Source organism: Wyeomyia smithii, chromosome 1 (assembly GCF_029784165.1).
Source record: "Wyeomyia smithii strain HCP4-BCI-WySm-NY-G18 chromosome 1, ASM2978416v1, whole genome shotgun sequence".
NCBI classification, from domain to species: domain Eukaryota; kingdom Metazoa; phylum Arthropoda; class Insecta; order Diptera; family Culicidae; genus Wyeomyia; species Wyeomyia smithii.
Genome location: NC_073694.1, coordinates 194,605,346 through 194,628,822, shown reverse-complemented (window position 1 = coordinate 194,628,822; position 23,477 = coordinate 194,605,346). Strand labels below are relative to the sequence as shown.

The 23,477-nt window shown below is 35.7% G+C and overlaps 1 protein-coding gene across 9 annotated transcripts in view; it reads right to left on the bottom strand.

Moving 5' to 3' along the window:
- The window catches only part of LOC129718325 (uncharacterized), a 530,334-nt gene that overhangs the window by 87,250 nt on the left and 419,607 nt on the right, over window positions 1–23,477 (bottom strand). For all 9 annotated transcript variants that reach the window (XM_055668998.1, XM_055668992.1, XM_055668993.1 and 6 more), the window contains one exon: window positions 18,126–18,253. In XM_055668998.1, coding sequence (XP_055524973.1) covers window positions 18,126–18,253 — 128 coding nt within the window. The remainder of the gene's footprint in view (window positions 1–18,125; window positions 18,254–23,477) is intronic.

Genomic DNA, 23,477 nt, shown 5'->3' with positions numbered 1-23,477 from the left:
TTCATTTATTCTAGTTTATGCTTTCGGCGTGCACCTGTGTTGACCAGTGTTAATGATTACTTTTACCTTTCTGCCCTATAATTCTGTATTTTTCGTTGGTGGTCAATTTTTTCCCCTCAAATTAAAGTTTCTAATTTTTTCTATTTTTTAATTTTTTTCCTTTTTGTCCTTTTGCTTTTAACTAGCTCCCTGCCACTGCTGGCCTTTCGTCGTACTGATCGCTTTTAAATTTATATATTTTTCTTCCTACTTTTTCCATATAAATTTCATTTGTAATGCTGCATTGCTTTCACCTTCTTTTTACTGCTCTCTATTTACTTGTTATACTTTAACTTTTATTTCTTTCTCGTTAATTTTTTATACCCCCTTCTCACTTTAATGAATAAATGTTTTATTCTTGACTTTTTCCTTTTCACTGTTTATATTCAGTGTGCCTTTCCTTTTCACTGTTTCACTGTTGTTCTTTGAAATTTTTACTTTTCACTTATAGTTCTCTGTTTTTCGTTTCAATCCTATTATATTTTACCTATAACTATCACGGTATTGCTTTTGCATTGTACTTTTTATTCTTCACTTGTTTTCTCTTTTTTACTCTTTGTTTTTAACTATTTACTACAAATATGTTACATTTTTGCTCTTTTCTGCTATTATTGTTTTCTTGTTTATCTTTGAACCTTCAACTTTTGTTCTTATATTTCTTTTACGTCTCCGCTTATAGCTTTCCCCTATAATTTTTAACAATTATTTGTTTAGTCTTAGTTTTCACATTTAAGTATTTACTTTTGCTTTCAAATTATCTATATTTATTTCATTTTTTCTTTTCAATTTGTACGTATTAGTTTTCATTTTCCCCTATTTGTTTTATTTCTTTTTTTCAACGCTTACCTTTTATTCTCTACTCATATTTTCCATTTTTAATTCTCATTTGTTTTTTTTTTTATTTTTACTTTCTTCTAGTTACTTTTAACTTCAAACTTCAATTTTTTTTGTATCGAGTTTTCTTCTTTTACTTCTAATCGCACGTTGATATATTCCTTTTTTATACAGTTTACTTTATATTTTTTATATAGTTACTTTATATGTGTATTGTGACATGTAACAACGATATGAGCCGTGAAGTGAAACGACGAGTTGCAGCTGCGAACAGGGCTTTCTACGGACTGCGTAACCAGCTAAGATCCCGTAGTTTGCAAACTCGCACGAAACTAGCGCTCATAGGACGCTGATACTCCCGGTGGTCCTTTACGGACATGAAGCATCGACGCTGAAGGAAGCTGATCGACCAGTGCTCGGAGTTTTTGAGCGTAAAGTTCTGCGATCGATACTTGGCGGTAAATTGGAAGCTGGAGTGTGGCGCAGACGCATGAATCACGAGTTGTACCAGGTATACAAACATGCTGATATAGTGAAGGTAATACAGCGGGGCAGGCTTCAGTGGGCTGGACATGTAGCCAGGATGCCTGACGAGAGAGCTGCCAAAACTATCTTCAGTAGAGAACCAGGAAGAGGCCGTCGACGCCGTGGTTGGCCTCGCACGCGGTGGATGTGCGCGGTGGAAGAAGATGCACGATCTGCTGGTGTACGGGGAGACTGGAGAACGGCTGCCCAAGACAGAAGAAGCTGGACATCTCTAATTCGTTCGGCCCTAGACCGTTGAACGGTCCGTTAGCCAAAAAAGTAAAAGTAATTTTTTTTGTATTGTAATGTAATGCAATGTTTATTTTTGTATAATACTGTAGAGCAGTTCCACAAAAAATGTCCAAGTTCAATTTTTTTTCTAATCGTCATATTTGATTTGGTAGATTTTGGTCTGATCATGGAGAAATCAGGAAAAAAAGTTATGATTTTTATGATCCAAATAAATATGTAATTTTTTTTGGGATGCATATATTTTCGAAAAGACAAAATTACTACCTTCAATTTTGTCAAAGACGTCACACCGATCAAACAAACCGTTTTGGTTCTAAACATATTTGTAATCATTAATACCTTTCCAAAATAGCATTTTTCAATAGCTTCTCAAAAATGAATCGTGTTCCAAAAAATTAAACCAATAGCACCAAATGGCATCTTTTGCCTGTAGAACCGTCTATGCAAAGTTTCAGCTAAATCAAAAATGGTCGATAAAATTGGTTGCCTATTTTTTGTGGAATTGCTCTTCATACTACTAATTTATCACCTACTGACTGTACTCGGTTTGTTTTTCTGCTTATTCCTTTTTTGGTTTCAGGCATTTTTTTTTGGATTTAGTTTATGTTTATTTAGGTTTTACGTTCACAATTTAAATACTTACTGCATACCTCTTACTACTATTTGTATCTCAATTTTTTTTTATTTCTGTTTCAATTTTCACGATTACTTTTAATTAAAGTTTACTACTGGTATTTTCAAGTTTGCTTTCAAAATTTTCTTTTTCTGCTAACTTTCTCCGTTCAAATTAATGTTTATAGTGAAAGGCTTTAATAACTGTTGCTTTTTACTTTTTATTTTCTATGCATTGTTTCCTACTTTTGACTTTTTATTTTTTGCACGTTACTTTTTTTATTTGAGACTATTCTTCTTGTTCCTAAATAAAACATTTTTAGTGTATATATTTAACTTTTATTTTTCAGTATGTATTTTTCCCTTCTTTCCGTTTTTACGTTTTGTGTTCAACTTTTTTCCTTTTACTTTTAGCTTGCTCCCTGTTACTATTGACTTTTCGCTGGTCACCTTTCAGTTTGTTTTTTTTTCTTTCTTGTTTTTCCCATAGATTTTTCATATCTTATGGTTCACTGAATAATTTCCATTCTCTTATATTTTTACTTTTCGCTTTTTCCTCACGAAACCTTATATTGTATTTCTTTCTCTTCAGTTTTTTATCTGTTTTATCTCACCTTGAGAGAATGGTTTCACCTCCACTTTTTATTTTCAGAGTGTTGCCTTTCCTTTTTCACTGTGAACTGTTAATTTTCGTTTCCAACTTTTCACTTTATTGTTGTTCCCATCGCCGTTTTATTTTAGCTTTTCATCTATAATTCATCTCATTCCACAGTTTAGTGATTTTGAATTAGTTTTCCCGTTTGATTTTTTATACTCTGCTTCTGCTTTCGAATTTTTCTAGTTTTTATCATTTCATTGCTCATTTTATTATTGTTAGTATTCACTTTAATTTCCTATTTTGTCCTTTTTGCGTTTTACATATTACTTTTTGTTTTTGATTATTCGCTTTAATTTCCACTCTGCACATCCTATTTTTTTCTGCTTACGCTCTTTTTACTGTTTGTTTTTCGCTCTAATTTTCTTTACTTCTCGTGATATAAAACGACACGCTTCATAGAAAATAGAATTATTTCACGATGATGGCAGAATTCTTCTGTATTCATTACAGGTGACTTCAAACAGATAGCTACCGTTGAATGGCTGTTACTGCACAGACTTTCACCTTACATTGTGCATTGCTTTATGTGAGAAACTTAACCAGTGTGGCTTTTGAAGCATCATTACTGGAGTAGTGGAATGGCCTCAGAAGTTAATTGCTAACAAAGTTAGCTAGTAATCAACTGTTTTGTTCCCCAATTCAAAGTGTCTCTGGCTTCATCGTCTAGTCTAAGTGTGTGTGTGCTGCTGAAAAGCGTTCTTTGAAGATGTCTCTAATGTTAAATTAAATAAATGAGGCACCATGCTCTTTTGTTGCTGTACTGCAAGTTTACTCAGGGTGTTGGGAGATTGTTGTGAATTGCACTTCGAATTTTCTAGTCTTTTGTACTAGGCGACAACGACGACGAAATTACCAAACCAGAGTGTCGAGAGTGATGTTAAGAGTTGTGTCTGGTTCAACAATGTATGTATTACTTTAGAGAAAAATTGAAACTCATTCATTACAAGTTTGATTGTAAAAAAATAGTTGCAGAGAGTATTTAGTTCAAGCTCATCCATCTTATTGTGAAGCAGCCGACCGTTGAACCCAATTAATTTCCACACTTGATGATGAAGCAATTTTTCAATTGTCCTTAGCCCGTTTAGGAGGAAACAGTTTTTCCAGACTCATAATTAATACAACACGGAACATCTACGGAGGACCGTAATTATAAAACCGCACCTCTGACCTCGCCTGTCCGGGGCCCGTCTTTACAGGCTTACATCATCATAGCTACATTGTAAAACGACCCAATGGCGGATACATGTTCGCCTCCGTACACAGACACGCACACGTGTCATCAGCCTTTTAACAAACCGTACACAAACACTTCACACTCGTCATCCTTGCGCATTGTTTTGCTCGGCTGCATGGGAACCGACAACATGACTAGAGAGCTGCAATAACACAATACCAGATTCTCCGTTCTAAGATGTTCTTCGGATCTTGATAATGTGAGTCTCGACGACCCTGCCATGTCCGGACGGAGAGGTGACAATGCACCGCAGTCACCATCATCATCATCATCATCATCACAGATAGGCTACAAGAGGGCGAGCGACCCTTTGCGGGAATCCTTCCTGCTTCGTTACATCATGCATGTGTACGAAACAACGTTACTCGTGTGGCTGCGACAGTCAGTGTGAGGATGTGGTTCCGCTGTTGTCCACTTGGACACGGGATCTAGTTAGGATCTGTCTTGGCTCTGTCTATCTGTCTGGAGACTATGGCGTGACCTGGCGGCTGTTGTGGGAGGAACAGAAAAACCAGAAAAGGCATGTCAAGCTGAAATATGTGAAAGCCGTTTTTACTGGTTCAATAGTAGTATGCTTTTATCGTAGTGAAAAGCAATCATTTGGTGCGTCATTAGTAGCGTTATGAGTTCGAATAAAAGCTTAAAGGCTAATAATAGTGTTTACATTAGATTTTCAATTTGAGTTATTTTTTATTTCACCTCTCCTCTGCTTTCTGTAATGGGTTGTCCTCACTAACAGCCCTTGGCAGAATCATTCGAATTTTATTGAACCATTACTGAACTGAATAATGTGCACTAACAGCCAGGTAATTCCGAGTGGGTTCAGATTATTCTATGCTCGTTGATTTAGAAAAAAACTAAGCTTTTTTTCGCTTTTAAACAAAGTGAAATCCACTTGATGACCGCACTTAAAAAAATTTAACGCATATATTCATAGCTGCTTTTACAACGTAATAAATTTTGCGGTTTCAAGTAGTGTTAATCCATGATTCAAATGGGGCTTAGTCGTGTATGTGTTATTATTTTAGCACGGTTGAGCTCCTGACGGCCAGGTGTCTGGCAAAACACAGGGGGAATTACATTTTAAGACACCACAATCCCAAATCATCGAACACGACAGAAAACGACGACGACGATGATGTGGCTACTTCGAAGACACCTCTAGTGAAGGGGGAAAGGCTCACGTCCAGCTATCGCAATGCCATTTGCAGTCTCGTTGCTAGCTCCAATTTCATCTCGTCTTCGTCACGAACCCTGGGACTGGGCACTGCTGCGACCTACGTGCAGAATCATCACTCCGCTCCGACAGCGGTGCTGGCAGCCGTCTTCTGCAATTGTGCAGAATTCCGTATGACCCACTTGGCCGTCGTCATTGTATTGTTTGCAGGAAGCCTCGGATCGTATTACCCACCGGGAAAAGATGAGACAAAGCGGACGGGGGTGTGAGTACGAGACACAACAAACGGCTGGCAGAACAAGTACGTACTACACAATTGAAAGCGGAGACAAATGAATAGCTGCTGCTGTTCCGTTGCTTTCGGATGTAGCAATTTCGCAAACGACACTTCCCACTCAGTCGAAAGTGGTCCGTGTTGATAGTCCGAAAGGGCAACAAGACGACGAAAGTCCAAAGTGCAATAAAAAGATGAAAATATTGTGTTATTAAATATCCCTGAAAAGAACCGGGGCGATGGCTGGTGGTAGTAGAATCGGTTCAAAGGGACAGGGAGAGGGACGATTAAAAAGCTGGAAGCAATTTTATTGTGTCCCTTTCCTTCCGCATGGTGCTAGTGCGATGCCGGATGATGAGGGCAGCAAGCTGCAGTGCCGTGCCTCGGGGGCGTGAAAAACTCGCTCCCATAGATGTCAATCTTCGCTCGCTCTGGTATCGTTTCGCTGTCGGCCGCGCTCCGTTGTTATTTTTTCTTTACTTCGCGCCTGTGGCAGAACAAACGGAAAAGTAAAGTCAAAGAAATGACAATACTAGCGCCGGGACAAGGCGGAAAGTCTCCGAGGGCGGATTCTTTTCTTTTGTATCCGGCTCTTGAGCTGCTGTCGCGTTGCGAAAAATCGTGGGAAAGAAAAGGCCAAAACGCCTCTGCCTGGTAGGCCGCACGAAACAATGAAGATTTGCTGGTTTTGAATGATTCAGATGATAGTGCAAGCACTTTTCGGGGCAATGCTTGATTTTCGCTTTACTTAGTCATAGCTTGAACAGTTTGTGACATTGCAGCAATGGTGCTGCAGTTTTGGATTCGCCTAATCGTGAATTTTTCAGATTCAATACAAATATCTCGTCCAGAGATACCATGCGTCCCCACTAAAAACCAACCCGAGGGAGACGCGTGGTTATACAGTACTACCATTACACTGCTAACATCCAAAAACTCGTTACTAGATAAATTTCACCGCTTATAAACTGAGAGAGATAAAATCTTGTCTTGGGGCATAAAAAAACGTATCTGATTCACGGCTAAATGTCATCGTCATCGTGTTATTGTTGCTATTTTTTTCGTCGTCGTCGTCGTCGTCAATGTACAAATCCGAACCAAAACACCCCAGCACCAGCAAAGCGAACGCAACACTCTTGTTTATCTTTCATGTAGGTACAAAAACAAACAGATTCCAATTTCGTTCTTTTCCACCAGTTTCTCGCGTCGACCGAAAACTTCTAGTGGGGGAACAAAAAAGAACAACAGCACAAAAATACCTCCCGAATGATATCCTTCAAGTTAGATTTACAATCACGTAATGCTGTAATATCGCGCTCGCGCACACACACCAACACACCGAATAACCTCACACAACACGAATACGCTTGCTCATGGCCGTACGGAACAACATACGGGACACTAAACAGAACGAATGAGATTTATTATTCAACTTTTGTACCGCTATTTCGGGCTGATGTCCCACTCCACAGAGGTGCACTCCCATTGTATGTGAGTGTATGAGAGAGAGAGAGAGAGAGAGAGAGAGAGAGAGAGCGAAAAAACATCCAAATGCATCCAAGAACATAATGGACGCTGACTGCCAGTGCTGGGGGCTGAACCCCGTGAACTGAATGCAAGGCATAAATATGTTGAAATGTGGCTTTTTCGGTATAACATGGCAATCGCTCTTCATCCGGAGCAGTTTTAAAGTACGCGAACCGCGTAGTTCTGTATGGGTACGGTGAATGGCAAACCGGAAACCGGAGTGCCGAGCGAGGGTAGCGGATCAGTGCAACTTTGCGCTAGCTAGCTAGCAAACTACAGCTGACAGAGCGAAGCTAAAGATGAAAAATGAAACCGAAAAGAAAATCGTGGTAGACTGCTTCCCGTTGCAAGTGGCCTCCCTGTGTACACGTGGCATTGGGAGTCATTTTTTTCTTCTTTCTTCTAAACTGTCAGCAACCACAGCCCGGGTTTTGGTTAGCGAGAGTTTCGTGAAACAAAGTAAGAGGAAAAGTCAATGTGTTCGCCGTTCTTGCTTTGGCCGGAAAATCCACAACCGGAGATGGGCGAAGCTTGCCAATCGTCTAGCGCTGGCGCTACTTTCGAGCGTAAGTTGAGGACTGAACAGTAGAAATAGTAAGTTCCGTTGGGCTGTACTTAGTGAAGTAGTAAAAAGTTTTTTCGAAATAGAAGTTATGTGTACTTGGGATAGTGGACGAAGGAGGTTCACTGATTTATTGACCATTGGAAACCAAATTTGGTTTATTAGGCGCGTGGAAACTTGTTTTGGCATTTGGAATCAATTCTATTCGGACTAGTGGATTTCAACAAATTCGTTAAACTGAGACAAAAACAGAGCTAATTTTATGAGGACCTTTGAAGTTATAAATATTATATTACTGTTATTGATTTAGTTTATTTTTCTGCCAACAAAGCTTTGAATCACTTTTTAAAAGCATGTAGGCCAATCGATAACTGAAATTGTGTCAGAAAAACGAAAACTTGTATTTTAAAACTACTAAAAAAACTTCTATAAACTTTTTAAAAATACTAAGTATATTACACAGCACCTGGAATGAGTTCTAGTAATCAAACTATTGTTCTAGCAATACAAAAAAAATGTAGAAGATCGGAAACCGATTGGATAAACCAGAGTGATAATAGTTTTGTTTCGCCAGATATTATTCCTAACCCAGTGTAAACTGGTCTACAGAAAATGTTTGCTCTGGAGCTCAAACTGGAGAAATATGCCTTTCAACCATCCCTGTGAATTTTGGTTGACTAAATATCGACTCTATTTTAGTAATTTGATGAAATAATTTCGTCCGTTCTAATTATATCTAACAAATGAATATTTGAAAAGGAAAATAAAAATGAAACTTTTTTCGCTTTTGTCGACCAATATTACAAAAGCGAAAAAAGTTGCCCTGAAGCTGAAAATAGTTGCCCCAGAAAGATTCTAGCTTTCTAACCATTACTATGAATTTTGGTGTTCCGAGCCATTGTCGAAACGCGTCAACTTACGTTAAAGTGTCGCATAGTAATTGCTCACTGGGTTTGTCGCTTTAAAGTTTCATTTACTCATTTGGGTCTCTGAAAAAACTAGGGGTTGTTAAGGGCAACAATATTCATAGGAATTCATTGGAGAGTTATAAAATAAAAATAAATAATTGGATTGACAAATAAATGAACTAACAAATAAATACGTTGATGAAATCAAATAATAATTGTTTTCACCATGAGTCGTAAAAAATAAAATAAATTCATAAATATTGTGGTGTTTTTGACTTAATACAAACTATAGGGTGAGAAAGGGTATTTTCGGCAGTGAATAAAATAGGATCTCAAATACAAACTATAGGGTGAGAAAGGGTATTTTCGGCAGTGAATAAAATAGGATCTCAGGGGTTAGGAACAACCCACGAAACTAATTTTTCACAGTATGGTACATTGAGATGAGAAGGAGCATCATGCAAAAAATAGCTTCGTAGCTTCTTCTTAGTCCCTGAGATTCCATTTTATTCACTGCCGAAAATACTTTTCCTTACCCTATGTACTTTCAATGATAAATTTGTAAAAAAAAATGTAAAGAAGAATATGAAAAGGTTAATAAATAAATTATTGCATGAAAGAAATAATAAACGAGTATCCGAATGAATAGATAGTAATAAAAATAAGATGATTAGTAAATGAATGATGAAATACCTCAATAAATAAAAATAAGCCTCAGTCCGTATGTCACGATTTAACTAAAGAATGGATCAGTGGCTCATCGTCAAAACTTGTACAGGCAGGTTTTTTACGCGGGGGATACGGTTTTGGTTCTAAATCAGCGTTAATTAAAAAATCCGCGTAAAAAACACCGGGTAAAAAACCCTGACTGTATGTGCCGGTTTTTGGGGCTCAGAAAAGTTTTTATGCTAGTTTAAGACCCCTCCTGATTTGGAAGGCAGGATTCCCATACAAATGAAACAAAAAATGCTGCAAAACTCTAGAAATAATTATGCAAATGGACCTAAATTTGGCATGGGAAAGGTTTTATGAATATAAAAATGATATATTTAGGTGAAAATCCGGGACCCCTCCCTCTTTGGAAGGGAATGTAACACAAATTTCTGCATAACTCGAGGACTAATCAAGCAAATGGAACCAAATTTTATTTGAGGAGGATTCAGGGGGCAAGAAATGTTTTTGTTGTGGTTTGCTACTCCTTTCTTTTACGATAAGGAGGAATTTCTACATAATTCTAAAACTAATCAAACAAATGGAATCAAATTTGGAAAATGAGGATATTAGAGTACAAGAAATCTGTTCATGATGATTGCTGTCAATCCGTTCCAATTTTGGTAGGATATGGTGGAAGAGTGAAGGGGGGAGGGTTGCAACGAAGAAGGAAACTGCAGAATAGTAAAATACCACTTAATCTGGATATTTTTGAAACCAAAATGATGCACATCGTCCGGAAACAGACTTTATACGCCATTTTGAAATCTACAATGACAAACTAAAAATGACGCTGGAAATCAACTTAAGACGCTATTTAGATTCCCAAGATGGCTATTTCCTGTGTCTGGAAAACAACCCAAAATTTCCGACTACTAACCAATGTGGGTGTTACCGAGATCACAATGATGACTAGAGATCGGGAATCAACTCCAGACGCCATTTTAAAATCCACAATGGCGACTTACGGTTTCTAGGAAACATCCAAAAATGCTCCACTGCTACCAAATATGAGTACCCCATTTCCGAAATCAAAATAATACTCAGAGACGGGAAAACAACTCTAAATGCCATTTCGAAGTCCTAGATGGTGAATTCCGGTTTCCAAAAATTACCGTATACCGCCATATGAGAATCTTTCCGTATTCGATATTTATTTATTTATTTATTTATTTATTTATTTATTTATTTATCCATCTAACAAAAAGTCTTAATGAATATGAATATATCACTATCGTCAACGTCATAATGTAAAACAAGTAGATTTTGCTACTCGACTGGAGAAACAACTGGAACGCTCACCAAATTCGAATAAATTTTCAGCAGAAGTAAATGCACGTATCATCGAAGACATAGGGGCATTGAATCCAAACGCTGTGCAATGAAACCATGTTTGAGAAGAGTAGAAGTCCTTAAAGCACGCGATGGAACACGAAAATCAAGTAAAGATAGTAGTTTGGGACAGTCTACAGTCTGTTGCCTGCTGAATCTTCCGTCGTCGAGCTAGGGTGTCAAGATTGATTAGCTTGCACCGATCACCGTATGGAGGCCAATTCTGTGGGTCACGCCAAGGAAGATTTCTCAAAGCAATTCGGACAAATCTCTTTTGCACTCTTTCAATTCGTAAACTCCAGGTCTGTTGATGTGGAAGCCAAACTAGTGAAGCATTCTCTAAGATAGGTCGCACAAAAGAGAAATACAGAGCTTTCAAGCAATACGGATAATTAAAATCTTTGGCTATTTTGGTTATAAACCCCAGCTGACGATTAGCCTTAGCAATGACGGCCGATCGATGACTAGCAAAAGAAAGTTTCTTATCCATTGTCACACCCAAGTCAATCATCTCTTCAACTCTGTTGAGCACGACTCCATCGATGTGGTAGTTGAACATTATAGGCTGCGAGTTCCGATGAATTGTTATTACAGAGCATTTAGGGATGCTGACAATCAGCTTATTACGATGGCACCATTCTACAACCATATCCAGTAACTGCTGCAAACGGTGACAATCTTCTATGCACTTCACGGCGAAATATAGTTTTAGGTCATCCGCATATATCAGCTTGCATCCATCACCGAGCAAAATACTAACATCGTTCAAAAATATTGTAAAAAAAGCGGTCCCAAGTTACTTCCTTGAGGTACACCACTCAAGTTAACGAACGGAGTTGAGATGCACGCTCCCAATTTTACCCGAAGTGATCGATCACACAGGTATGAACTAAGCCATGCAACTAAGCTGTCAGAGGCACTAAGCAGATTAATTTTGCGCAATAGTGTACGATGGTCAATTCTGCCAAATGCGGCTTTCAAATCCGTATAAACCACGTTCACTTGGCATTTTGCTTCCAGTTGTGTAAAACAGATATGCGTAAATCCCAATAAATTCGTGGTAACCGATCGTCCAGGCATAAAACCATACTGGTCTGTAGAGATATAACACTCCATTCCAGCTAGAAGACATCGATTGACGATAATTTCACATAATTTCGATGCTGCCGAGAGATTTGTAATTCCACGGTAGTTACGGATATTACTTTTATGTCCACTTTTGAACACTGGAACCAGAAATGGTTGTTTCCATATTTTCGGGAATTTACGCTGTGCGAATGAGCAATTAAAAATTAGGCAGAGTAGGGAAACTAATGCGGCAATACATCGACGGAACACAACGGCTGGAATCCCATCAGGTCCAGAAGAAAAAGAATTTTTGAGCTTATTGGTCGCAGCAGTAATCATCGATTGCGTAATCTCGAACGAGTCTAAATTAATAATATCAGCAGGAACATCAACTACAGCTTGTTCAACCTCCTGAATATCTTTGTGCCCAGAGGCCTGAAATCGACTTCAGACTGTTTTGAATCTTTTCATGGCCCTCACATTATTATTTGCAGGGAGTTATTTTATTGGGGGGTTTGATATATTGGACTTCTCAGTCCATTTAAAAAATCTTTTACTACAATCTGTGTGAATTACACGACGTTTTTCAAGGGATTTGATAGTAAAAATGTTTGGGGGCATAGTTCAATACACAGGTATGCAATAGTCATTCAAAAATTATTAGTTAAGATATAAGTTACCCTGTGAAAGAAAAATTTAGGTAACCCTATGTAGTTTCCATAAATAAAAGATATATTAAAAAATTTGCCTTTTAAGGTAGTTCCTTTTTTTTCTTTTTTTAATTTCTCTCAACTTTTTTTTCAAAAAAAAAAAAAGTTTTTAGTGTGTTTTTTATTTCGAAAAGACAAATTTATTATTTACAACTTTGCCAACGACGTCATAACAATCAATAAACGGTTTTGGCTCTAAAAATATGTTAAATCATCAATACCTTCCCGGTATAACATTTTTCCATAGCTGCCCAAAAATAAGTCGAGTTTTAAAAAAATGAACCAATACCACAAACTAGGACTTTTTGTCCATAGAAACGTAATGGTCGCCTGTATTTAATGGAATTGCACTTATGTCGTATTTGTCTGGATGGTTGTTTTCCAACGGCAGTCCTGTAGAGTAATGTTTACGGTGAAAAAATGGAAAAATGGAATTGCCGATTTTTCATGTGTATACCTTCACACCCACTGACGAAACTATTCATGCAGCATCAATCATAGCAGAAAAAAAATGACAACTCTATCAACCAAACTCTAACCGTGATGGCGAAAACAGTGAAGCTACTCCGTTCAGAAGTGTGCTCGTTGTCCGAGACACCGGTTACGTCCGTTTCGGCATCTACAACATCATGGCACTGAGATAACAACCAGTGCATCGAAAACAATTTCGGTTTCGAACGGCAGACCCTGACCCTGAGCGAAAAGAAGCTACAGAGGATGCTAAAGAGGAAGACCGAGGGAAAAGTGTCTATATCGCTGCGTGCGCTTGAACAGAAGATCGGTGCAACCGGCCAAACAGGTGAAAAAAGACATGCATGTCATGAAGCGGCAGTCCCGTCCACTGGTCTTAGAGCGGCAGTCAATGACGCAGCAACAGCGCCTGAATGAGATGATCAAGACGATTCTCCCGCAAACGCGACGTGGCGGTAGTAATAGACAACGAGATCTGTCTCACCCTGGATGGCAACGACTGGCAGGGCACTTCGTATTTTACTTCCCTCACAATGGAAGTGAGCACCAAGGTGGAGTTCATTTCACACACTCAATTCCCTAAGAAGGTGCTACTGTGGTTGACAATCAGCGAGAAGGGGATGTAAAAGCCGCGCTTCTTTCATTTTAGAATGGCCGTGAACGGGAAAACTTACGGTACGAAATGCCTGCCGGAAGTTGCGTCGTTCATCAAGAAAACCTTAAGATCGAAGACGCAGTTTTTTGACCGGATCTGGCGTCGGCCCATTACTCGAAGTGATCGTGATCGATGTGGTACGCAAGTTGGCGAACTCGTCCAAAGTTCTCATCGAGGATTGCAGGGCAAACCATGAGCGTAAAGTCCACTCCAACAGTTTTGTCGCGAAAACTGAGTAGGAAATAATAAATAAAACGAAGAAAGAACTCAAAAACATGTCTGAACGCATGTTTCGTCTGTCGTGCTGAATGTTCCGGTTAACTGTCGGAAGGCTGCTCGCAAGGGCGCTGAATTTTTTTGCAAGTAAGCTTACATAATTACCTTCTATGGGAGATTCATCAAATTAAGTTATCTGTCTTAGTAATTTTTTTACCACCATTCGAGAAAAGTCTATTTTTACCGCAAACGTTAGTGAAAGGGTGTCTTACATCATTTTGCATCACGAAAAAACGCCGTAGAAAATTACCCATTGGATATTTTATCTTTAAAGTTTGGGTAGAAGTAGATTGGAGTGTAATATTTACACTGTAATTTGATCGCTGTCAGTTTTTCGAAAATTGGAATAATATCGTTACCAAAAAAGCAACGTCATGTAAAAAGTCGTTAACGCTCTCATTGGCACATCGAGACGAGCATCGAATGGAAGGAGAAATGCGGTCAGAATGAGTATTCTATTAGTGATCAAGATCACAAGCGTGTTGTGCAAGCGTCTACGCGGAATCCCAAAGGAGGCGCACGGTTAACATTCGCGTAGGAGTAGGTGGGAGCTTTTGACGCGTCTTTGAAATGGCTAGGGGCACCAAAATTTACAGGAATGGTTAAAAAGCCATAATCTTTAATATTTCTTTCAGTTTGAGCTCTAGGGCAAAAACCTGTGGTTATCAGTGTTGTATTGTTTTTCAGGGTGTGCAAGATCCCAGCATAAACTTTTTTTGTTGCTACATAAAAGTGGCTTTAAGCCACTGTCCAGCATAAACGGTATTGATGCCATCAATATTTGTTCGATGGTGAACCGTGTCCGTCAAGTCCGGCTTAAGTTTATTCATTATTCCCGATTAAGCGGCAGCGATCTAAATACGGAGGTAAGCTAGCATGATTACGCCAGGGGAAATAAGGACGAATCGTTTTTGGATACGCTCAAGCCGCCAGTTCCAAGTTACGTGGCGAGGAGACCAAACCAGAATGCAGTTCTCGATTAGTGGGCGTGCTAGTCAACAGTAAAGTGTAGTGTGGATCATTGAAATCACGGGCGATTGTTGATATGAAACCAAGCTGGTGTGTAACTTTTGAAATTATCAATCCCCCCCCCCTAACACGATCAACCCCCATCAGTTCCAATCCGTCGATGCGATAGTCAAAGATGACCGGTTTTGAAATACGTTGGAAGGTTCTAAATTCGCATTTGTTAATACTAACCACGAGCCAGTTCTTCCGACACCAGCTAGTTAACACATTCAACGAAATTTTGTAGACGATGGCAGTTTTCGATAGTTCGAACGTCCAGAATCAACTTTGAATCATCTGCATACACCAGTGTGCAGCCATTGCTGTCTAGCAGCAGTGTCACGTCATTGAAAAAAAGTGCAAATAACAAAGGCCCCATATTGCTTCCTTGAGGAACTCCTGACTTGTTGGCAAATTGTGATGAAATACTAGAACCAAGTTTTACGTGTAGATTTCTTCCTCGTTAATACGAGCTCGGCCATGCAACTAACTGGTGGGAGGTACCTAAGCGCGAGATTTTACTCAAAAGTATTTAATGGTCCAAGCGATCGGAATCTGCTTTGAGGTCGGTGTGATTCGCATCTATTTGAGCTTTCTGTTCCATTTGTGAAATGCACGACGAAGTGGTTGTTCCTGGACGATCCCTTAATGTGGGGAAGCATATAACCGCTTACTATGATCTCGTAATGTTTAAACCCAGCGGAAAGGCTAGTGATGCCACGATAATTTCTAAAGTTTCGCCGGTCTTTCAATTTCGCTTAAATCACTTCAGTGATTCAGTGGGATAATGAACCATCCCAAATATATATCGTCCCTGAGCACTAGACTAAATCACAGCAAACAGAACATACTACTGTCGAAAAACAACCATCCGGACGAATACGGCATAATTAAAGTGAATGAATAATGCATGACTTTGTATTGTACTATGCATCTGAACATTTTCACTAATACAGCTTTCCTTGAAAAAGGCCACCAAAAACGGCCGAAACGTCGGGTAATTAATACCGGTTTATCGTAAAGACCTTCATAAAAGACTGATAAAGCCAAATTTTTCCCACCCTCTTTACTAATACGTTATTGTATTAGTGTTGGATAAAAGTTATTGACTTAAACATACAGGATGCGCCGTAATTATTGCTACAAAAATGCAAAGTCGGTTTGCGAGTAACGAATAACAATAAAAACTGCTTCGGTTCACACAAAGAAGACTGTTCGAGACTGGTGCAAGCCCTACTATCCCTCTGTCGTCACCAAGGATGAGTTGCCTCCAAACTCGTCCGATCTCAACGTGATGGACATCTCGATTTGGGAGATCACCTGCTGCTGATTGACGAATTAACCAATAGACCAACCTATGAAAAAAAGGGCAGATTCGAACAGGTTTGCGATTGATTCTTAAGTAGATATTGAACTAGCATTCCTATATCTCTTCCCTGGCGATTGTATGGATGTAGCTAAAATAACACAAGTCAATTCAGTGAAACGTTAAATACGGGTAAGGACAATTGAGATCATTTGTGTCAGTTCAGGCATATACTGGAGATTGAATGAGAGTTTCCAAGCTCTGCGTTTATCATCAGTAAGATGGAGTGCTTGAGGTGAGCTTCCAACAGGTTTAATTATAGTCATAAACTGTGAAAAGAGTGCGGTAAAGCTCAAACTGCAATTTGGAATGACCAAAAAGGTTAATGAACGTGAATGGAAGAACAAGAAATCTAAATTGCTCAATGTAATTGCTAGAGGAAAGTGTCAAGGCTAGGATCACTGATGCACTGAATGAGAAGTGTGGAAATATTTGTAAACTAACTTCCCAAAATATGAATTTAGGAGAAAAACAAAACTTTACTGGCTTGGATGTAGCATTAGCGTACGCGATTTTTCACGAGCAATGTAAGACATTATCCATTTTAGACACGATATGGCAACATTTAATGTTAATCAATAAAAATTAATCATTGCAGAGTATTTTTGTGCAGACCACTAAATTGTTAAGATTAATGAATAAAATTTAATCAAATGTGCCTGATGAAACTTTTGCTTCGTTTCTTTATTTCTTAAGCTTTCGGGTGGCCGTGATTAACTAAATCGCGTTTCGCGCCCAATTTCTTTACCAGTAAAATTTTAGATAAATGTTCAACGCTTGCCGTTTTGCTCTTGCTTGGAGTTTGGTGTAAAAAATGGACACGTAATATCTCTGTTTGGGTTCATCACGGCAAACTGATGGCTACCCATTTCGAAGTATACGTTCGTTGAATATCAAATTAAAACTGATATTGCGGTGGTTCAAACTTTCGATTGCGAAGGAAGCATCAATGGATCTCTGTTATCATATAGTTTTTTTGCTCTCTATGATTTCACGATAAGCGAGTGTAATTTCCCACGTTCAAGTTACAAACCAAATCGTTCCTGACATCCGAAATAAAATCCCGCACAACTTCGTCACGCCACTACACCAATGAACCACGCTAGCGTTTCACCGTCACGTTCCGGCACAACCGATTTGCTCCATTTTCCCGGAAACCCAACCAGAGCCAAACCAGGGCAGGGCCTTGTTAATAAACTCAAAATCTTTATTTCGCAGGGTTTATTCTTGCGCTGACACGTGGACGGCCTGCGGAGCCATTTTCACATGCCTTTCGTTTGCCCGAATTTTACGACTTCGCAAATGTTGAACCTGGTGCCGGGATTTTTTTTTTTGTTATTCCAGCTCGCATTTCACGCGAAAAACTTTAAAACTCAAACGGCAGAGTAAAATTATGATCCCGCGAAAGCGATGGTAGAGAAGGAAGGTACGAGCTACGTAGGAAAAAACAAAAACAAAAGAAAGGTACGTCCGGCGATGGATTAATAAAGCGGGTGGAATGGCGATGAAATGAAATACAGCCGCCACCGGTGAAACTTTGTACGGCTCATTTTTGCAGTCAGTTGCCCGAAATCTTCCAATCCCTTCGGTTTCTATCGACCGGATGGATTTGAGAAAAACCGACGGCGGTGAGGCAAGCGGAACGTAAAACCGCACACGAGAGGAACGAAGCTTCTTTTTAGGATGGTAGAACAAAATGTGGGCAATTCCAGTTGACCACGTAACACAGAGACTACACAGAAAAAAACAGCCAATGTCCAGTGCATTGAAATTTCTAGCTGCAGGAAGCTCATATTTATTTCCGTGAGGAAGGGGAAAACCTGCGCTCACTACATGTATCTATCTACGGTATACGGTCGACTGGAGTGGATGGAACTGGCATTAGAGCAACGAACGTTTGTACGTACAAGCATTTAGAACACTTACCAACGCAGGGATTATGATTCACAACGCTAAATATTTTATCACATCTGCGCTTCATGTGGTTGTTCGGGCAGATACAGCCAAACATCGGCGATAATCGGAGATTAGTCCATGCCTCGTAGCACAGGTCCCTGCGGGGGCACCCGGGGTTGAGTTGATCCGGAATTTCATCGTTGGCAGGACGCGTGCGGTCCGGGGAATTATGAAAGGAGAGAAAGAAAAAAAAAAACAACAAGATGAGATTCGGTGAGTGCTCTTTCTCTGGTTTTTTTTTTGCTGCTACTGCTGGCTGCTGCTGGTGTATTATGTGCTGCTTCTAATAATCCGGAGGGACATTTTTGCTGCCAATTGTCCGCAAGAGTTCACGTTCGGCTTTTGGCTGGGTGGTTTTGAAGGGTGGGTGTCCGTTTGCACAGGTTTCGGTGCTTGGTCGCAGTGCGATCCGTGGCGGTGGTTGAAAGTATGATACATTGAGTATTTTATCTCCAAATGAAAAAAAGGGCCGAACAGTAAACGGACTGGAGATTATCCGGTTAAGTCGGTGTTAGTCCGAGTTTATTTGATATAGAGGGAAGGGTTTTTGTCTCGCTTTAATCCCTGTTAATTCTATTAAACCTTGATAGGATTCGCATTTTATTTAATTAACAATTATTTTTACTGGTCTGACTTTCCTTTTGAAGTTCAAGATTTACGACTATCCATCATAATTAATACCAATTTTTCATCTATAAAAAGTATCTCAATATGTATGTTTACGTCAACAGATAATATGATGACTTCGCATATAGAGAATCCAATTTTTTCGCACCAAAATTCAGAGTAATGGTTAAAAAGCCGTTTTTTCTTCAGTGTGAGCTTTTGGATTTTTTTTAATAGCTTTCGAACCGTTCCTGTGAATTTTGGTGCCCTTAGCCAAATCGATAATTCGTAAAGTCTTCAGATATTTAAATGAAGTTATTCCGTGAGCAAACATTAAAGCGACGAACCCTGCGAGCATTTACTGTGCGCTCTTTTAGCGCACTTCCGGGCTGCCTAGGAAGGAATGGTTAAAAAGTTAAAATATTCAATTTATTTTCAATTTAGGTTCTAGGGCAAAACTAGTGCTTCCAAAATAAATCAGTTACCACCAAAAATTTATCAAAAATAACTTTCTATGTCAGTGAGAATATTCCTCTAAATTTTTAGACAAATATTAATTGTTTTTAGAGCGCTGTAGAAACTTTTTAGAAGAAAATGTAGGATATATGAAAAATTAAAAGCAGACATCGAATAAAAGAACAAAAATAACAAAATTATGGTAAGGTAAAAAAATGTTAAAACCGAGAAAGGAATTCCATCACTAAAACATTTTACAGTGAACTGTAAATACATAAATGTAAACAAAAAAGAGGACGTCAAAAACAATCATTAACACTTTTTTTAAAATATCACAAACGTTAACAAGACCAAAACTGTCAAAAATATCAAAAATCTCAATTATCACAAAAATCTCAGAAATGCCGAGAATGTCACAAATGTCAAAAATATCAGATATGCCACAAATGACACAAATCTTCAAAAATGTCAGAAATGCCATGAATGTCAAAAATGGCAAAAATGTCAATAATGTCAAAAAAGTCAAATATTTCAAATATCTCATATATCATAAAAATGTCAAAAATCACATATATCTCAAAAATCTCAAATACGTCATAAATGTCTTAAATGTCATAAATGTCACAAATAACACAAATGTCATAAATGTCATAAATGTCATAAATGTCATAAATGTCATAAATGTCATAAATGTCAAAAATGTCATGAATGTCATAAATGCCATAAATGTCATAAATGCCATAAATGTCATAATTGTAATAATTGTTACAAAAATTACAAAAATTACAAAAATTACAAAAATTACAAAAATTACAAATATTACAAAAATTAAAAATTACAAAAATTGCAAAAATTACAAAAATTAAACATTACAAAAATTGCAAAAATTACAAAAATAACAATATAGATATAAATGATATAAATTACAAAAATTAAAAAAAAATTACAAAAATAACAAAAATTACAGAAATTACAAAAATTACAAAAATTACAAAAATTACAAAAACTACAGAAACTACAAAAAATACAAAAAATCCAAAAAAATAAAAAATTACAAAAATAACATAAATTACAATAATTACAAAAATAACAACAATTACAAAAATGTTAAAAATATAAAAAATGTTAAAAATGTTAAAAATGTTAAAAAGTTAAAAATATTACGAATTATAAAAATGTTAAAAATGTTAAAAATGTCAAAAATGTTAAAAATGTTAAAAATGTTAAAATGTAAAAATGTAAAAATGTAAAATTTTTAAAAATTTTAAGAATGTTGAAAATGATAAATATGTTAAAAATGTTAAAAATGTTAAAAATGTTAAAAATGTTAAAAATGTTAAAAATGTTAAAAATGTTAAAAATGTTAAAAATGTTAAAAATGTTAAAAATGTTAAAAATGTTAAAAATGTTAGGAATGTTAGAAATGTTAGAAATGTTAAAAATGTTAGAAATGTTTAAAAATTTTAAAAATGTTAAAAATTTAAAAAAAATGTTAAAAATTTTAGAAATGTTAGAGATTTTAATGTCAAAAATGACAAAAATGACCAAATTTTCAAAAATCACAAAAATGAAAAAAATGACAATTATGACAAAAATGACAAAAATGACATAAATGACAAAAATGACAAAAATGACAAAAATGACAAAAATGACAAAAATGATAAAAATGACAAAAATGACAAAAATGACAAAAATGACAAAAATGACAAAAATGACAAAAATGACAAAAATGACAAAAATGACAAAAGTGACAAAAATGATAAAAATGACAAAAATGACAAAAATGACATAAATGACAAAATGACAAAAATGACAAAAATGACAAATATGACAAAAATGACAAAAATGACAAAAATGACAGAAATGACAAAAATGACAAAAATGACAAAAATGACAAATATGACAAAAATGGCAAAAATGACAAAAATGACAAAAATGACATAAATGACATAAATGACAAAAATTACAAAAATGACAAAAATTACAAAAATCGCAAAAATGACAAAAATGACATAAATGACAAATATGACAAAAATTACTAAAATGACATGAATGTCAAAAATGACAAAAATGACAAAAATGACAAAAATGAGAAAAATGAGAAAAATGAGAAAAATGAGAGAAATGACAAAAATGACAAAAAATGACACAAATCACAAAAATAAAAAAAAGACTAAAATGACAAAAATGACAAAAATGACAAAAATGACAAAAATGACAAAAATGACAAAAATTACAAAAATTACAAAAATTAGAAAAATGACAAAAATGACAAAAGTGACAAAAATGACAAAAATGACAGAAATGACAAAAATGACAAAAATGACAAAAAAGACAAAAATGACAAAAATGACAAAAATGACAAAAATGACACAAATGACAAAAAAGACAAAAATGACAAAAATGTCAAAAATGACAAAAAATAAAAAGAATGACATAAATGATAAAAATGACAATAATGACAAAAATGACAAGAATGACAAAAATGACAAAAATGAGAGTAGTGACATAAATGACAAAAATGGCAAAAATGACAAAAATGACATAAATGACATAAATGACATAAATGACAAAAAATGACAAAAATGACAAAAATTACAAAAATGACAAAAATGACACAAATGACATAAATGACAAAAATGACAAAAATGACAAAAATGACAAAAAAGAAATAAATGACAAAAAAAGAATGACATAAATGACATAAATGACATAAATGACATAAATGACAAAATGTTAAAAATTTTAAAAATGTTGAAGATAATGGAAATGTTCAAATTGTTAAATATGTTAAAAATGTTAAAAATGTTAAAAATGTTAAAAATGGTAGAAATGTTAAAAATGTTTAAAAGGTTAAAAATGTTAAAAATGTTAAAAATGTTAAAAATGTTAAAAAGGTTAAAAATGTTAAAAATGTTAAAAATGTTAAAAATGTTAAAAATGTTAAAAATGTTAAAAATGTTAAAATGTTAAAAATGTTAAAAATGTTAAAAATGTTAAAAATGTTAAAAATGTTAAAAATGTTAAAAATGTTAAAAATGTTAAAAATGTTAAAAATGTTAAAAATATTAAAAATGTTAAAAATGTTAAAAAAGTTAAATATGTTAAAAATGTTGAAAATGTTAAAAATGTTAAAAAAGTTAAAAATGTTAAAAATGTTAAAAATGTTAAATATGTTAAAAATGTTAAAAATGTTAAAAATGTTAAAAATATTAAAAATGTTAAAAATGTTAAAAATGAATAAAATGTTGAAAGTTTTAAAAATGTTGAAAATAATTAAAATGTTTAAATTTGCAAAAATGTAGGATATGTTTAGAATATTAAAAATGTTGAAATTGTTAGAAATATTAAAAAAGTTGAAAATGTTAAAAATGTTTAAAATGTTAAATATGTTAAAATGTTAAATATGTTAAAAATGGTGAAAATTGATAAAAATGAAAAAATGTTAAAAATTGCAAAAATTGCAAAAATTTGAAAAAATGTTAAAGATATCGAAAATGTTAAAAATGTTAAAAATGCTAAAAATGTTAAAAATGTTATAAATGTTAAAAATGTTAAAAATGTTAAAAATGTTAAAAATGGTAAAAATGTTAAAAATGTTAAAAATGTTAAAAATGTTAAAAATGTTAAAAATGTTAAAAATGTTAAAAATGTTAAAAATGTTAAAAATGTTAAAAATGTTAAAAAGGTTAAAAATGTTAAAAATGTTAAAAATGTTAAAAATGTTAAAAATGTTAAAAATGTTAAAAATGTTAAAAATGTTAAAAATGTTAAAAATGTTAAAAATGTTAAAAATGTTATAAATGTTAAAAATGTTAAAAATGTTAAAAATGTTGAAAACGTTGAAATTGTTTAAAATGTTGAAAATCTTAAAAATAGTCAGAATGTTAAAATGTTGAATATTCCAAAACTTGAATTTTTCAAAATGTTGGAATTTTCAAAAGTATCAAAAATGTCAGAGATAACAACACGTCGAAATTGTGACTCAAGTCAAAAATTTCAAAAAAGTCTTAAATTTTTGAAGGGTTATATATATTAAAGAGCATACAAAAATGACGTGTCATTAATGGGGGAGTGGTGTACTTCTGTGTATTCTCACTGAAGTGATTCACTATTCGTTTAGCTATTGTGTAAGCAGCTTGTGTATTATTTTTTTTTCTGCAAGCGGCAGAAACACAGCACAGTGCAGAAGAAAGAAGTGCGGTGTAAAACAATTGCTACACCCAGCGCTCATGCTGGGCAAGGAATGAGCGATGAATG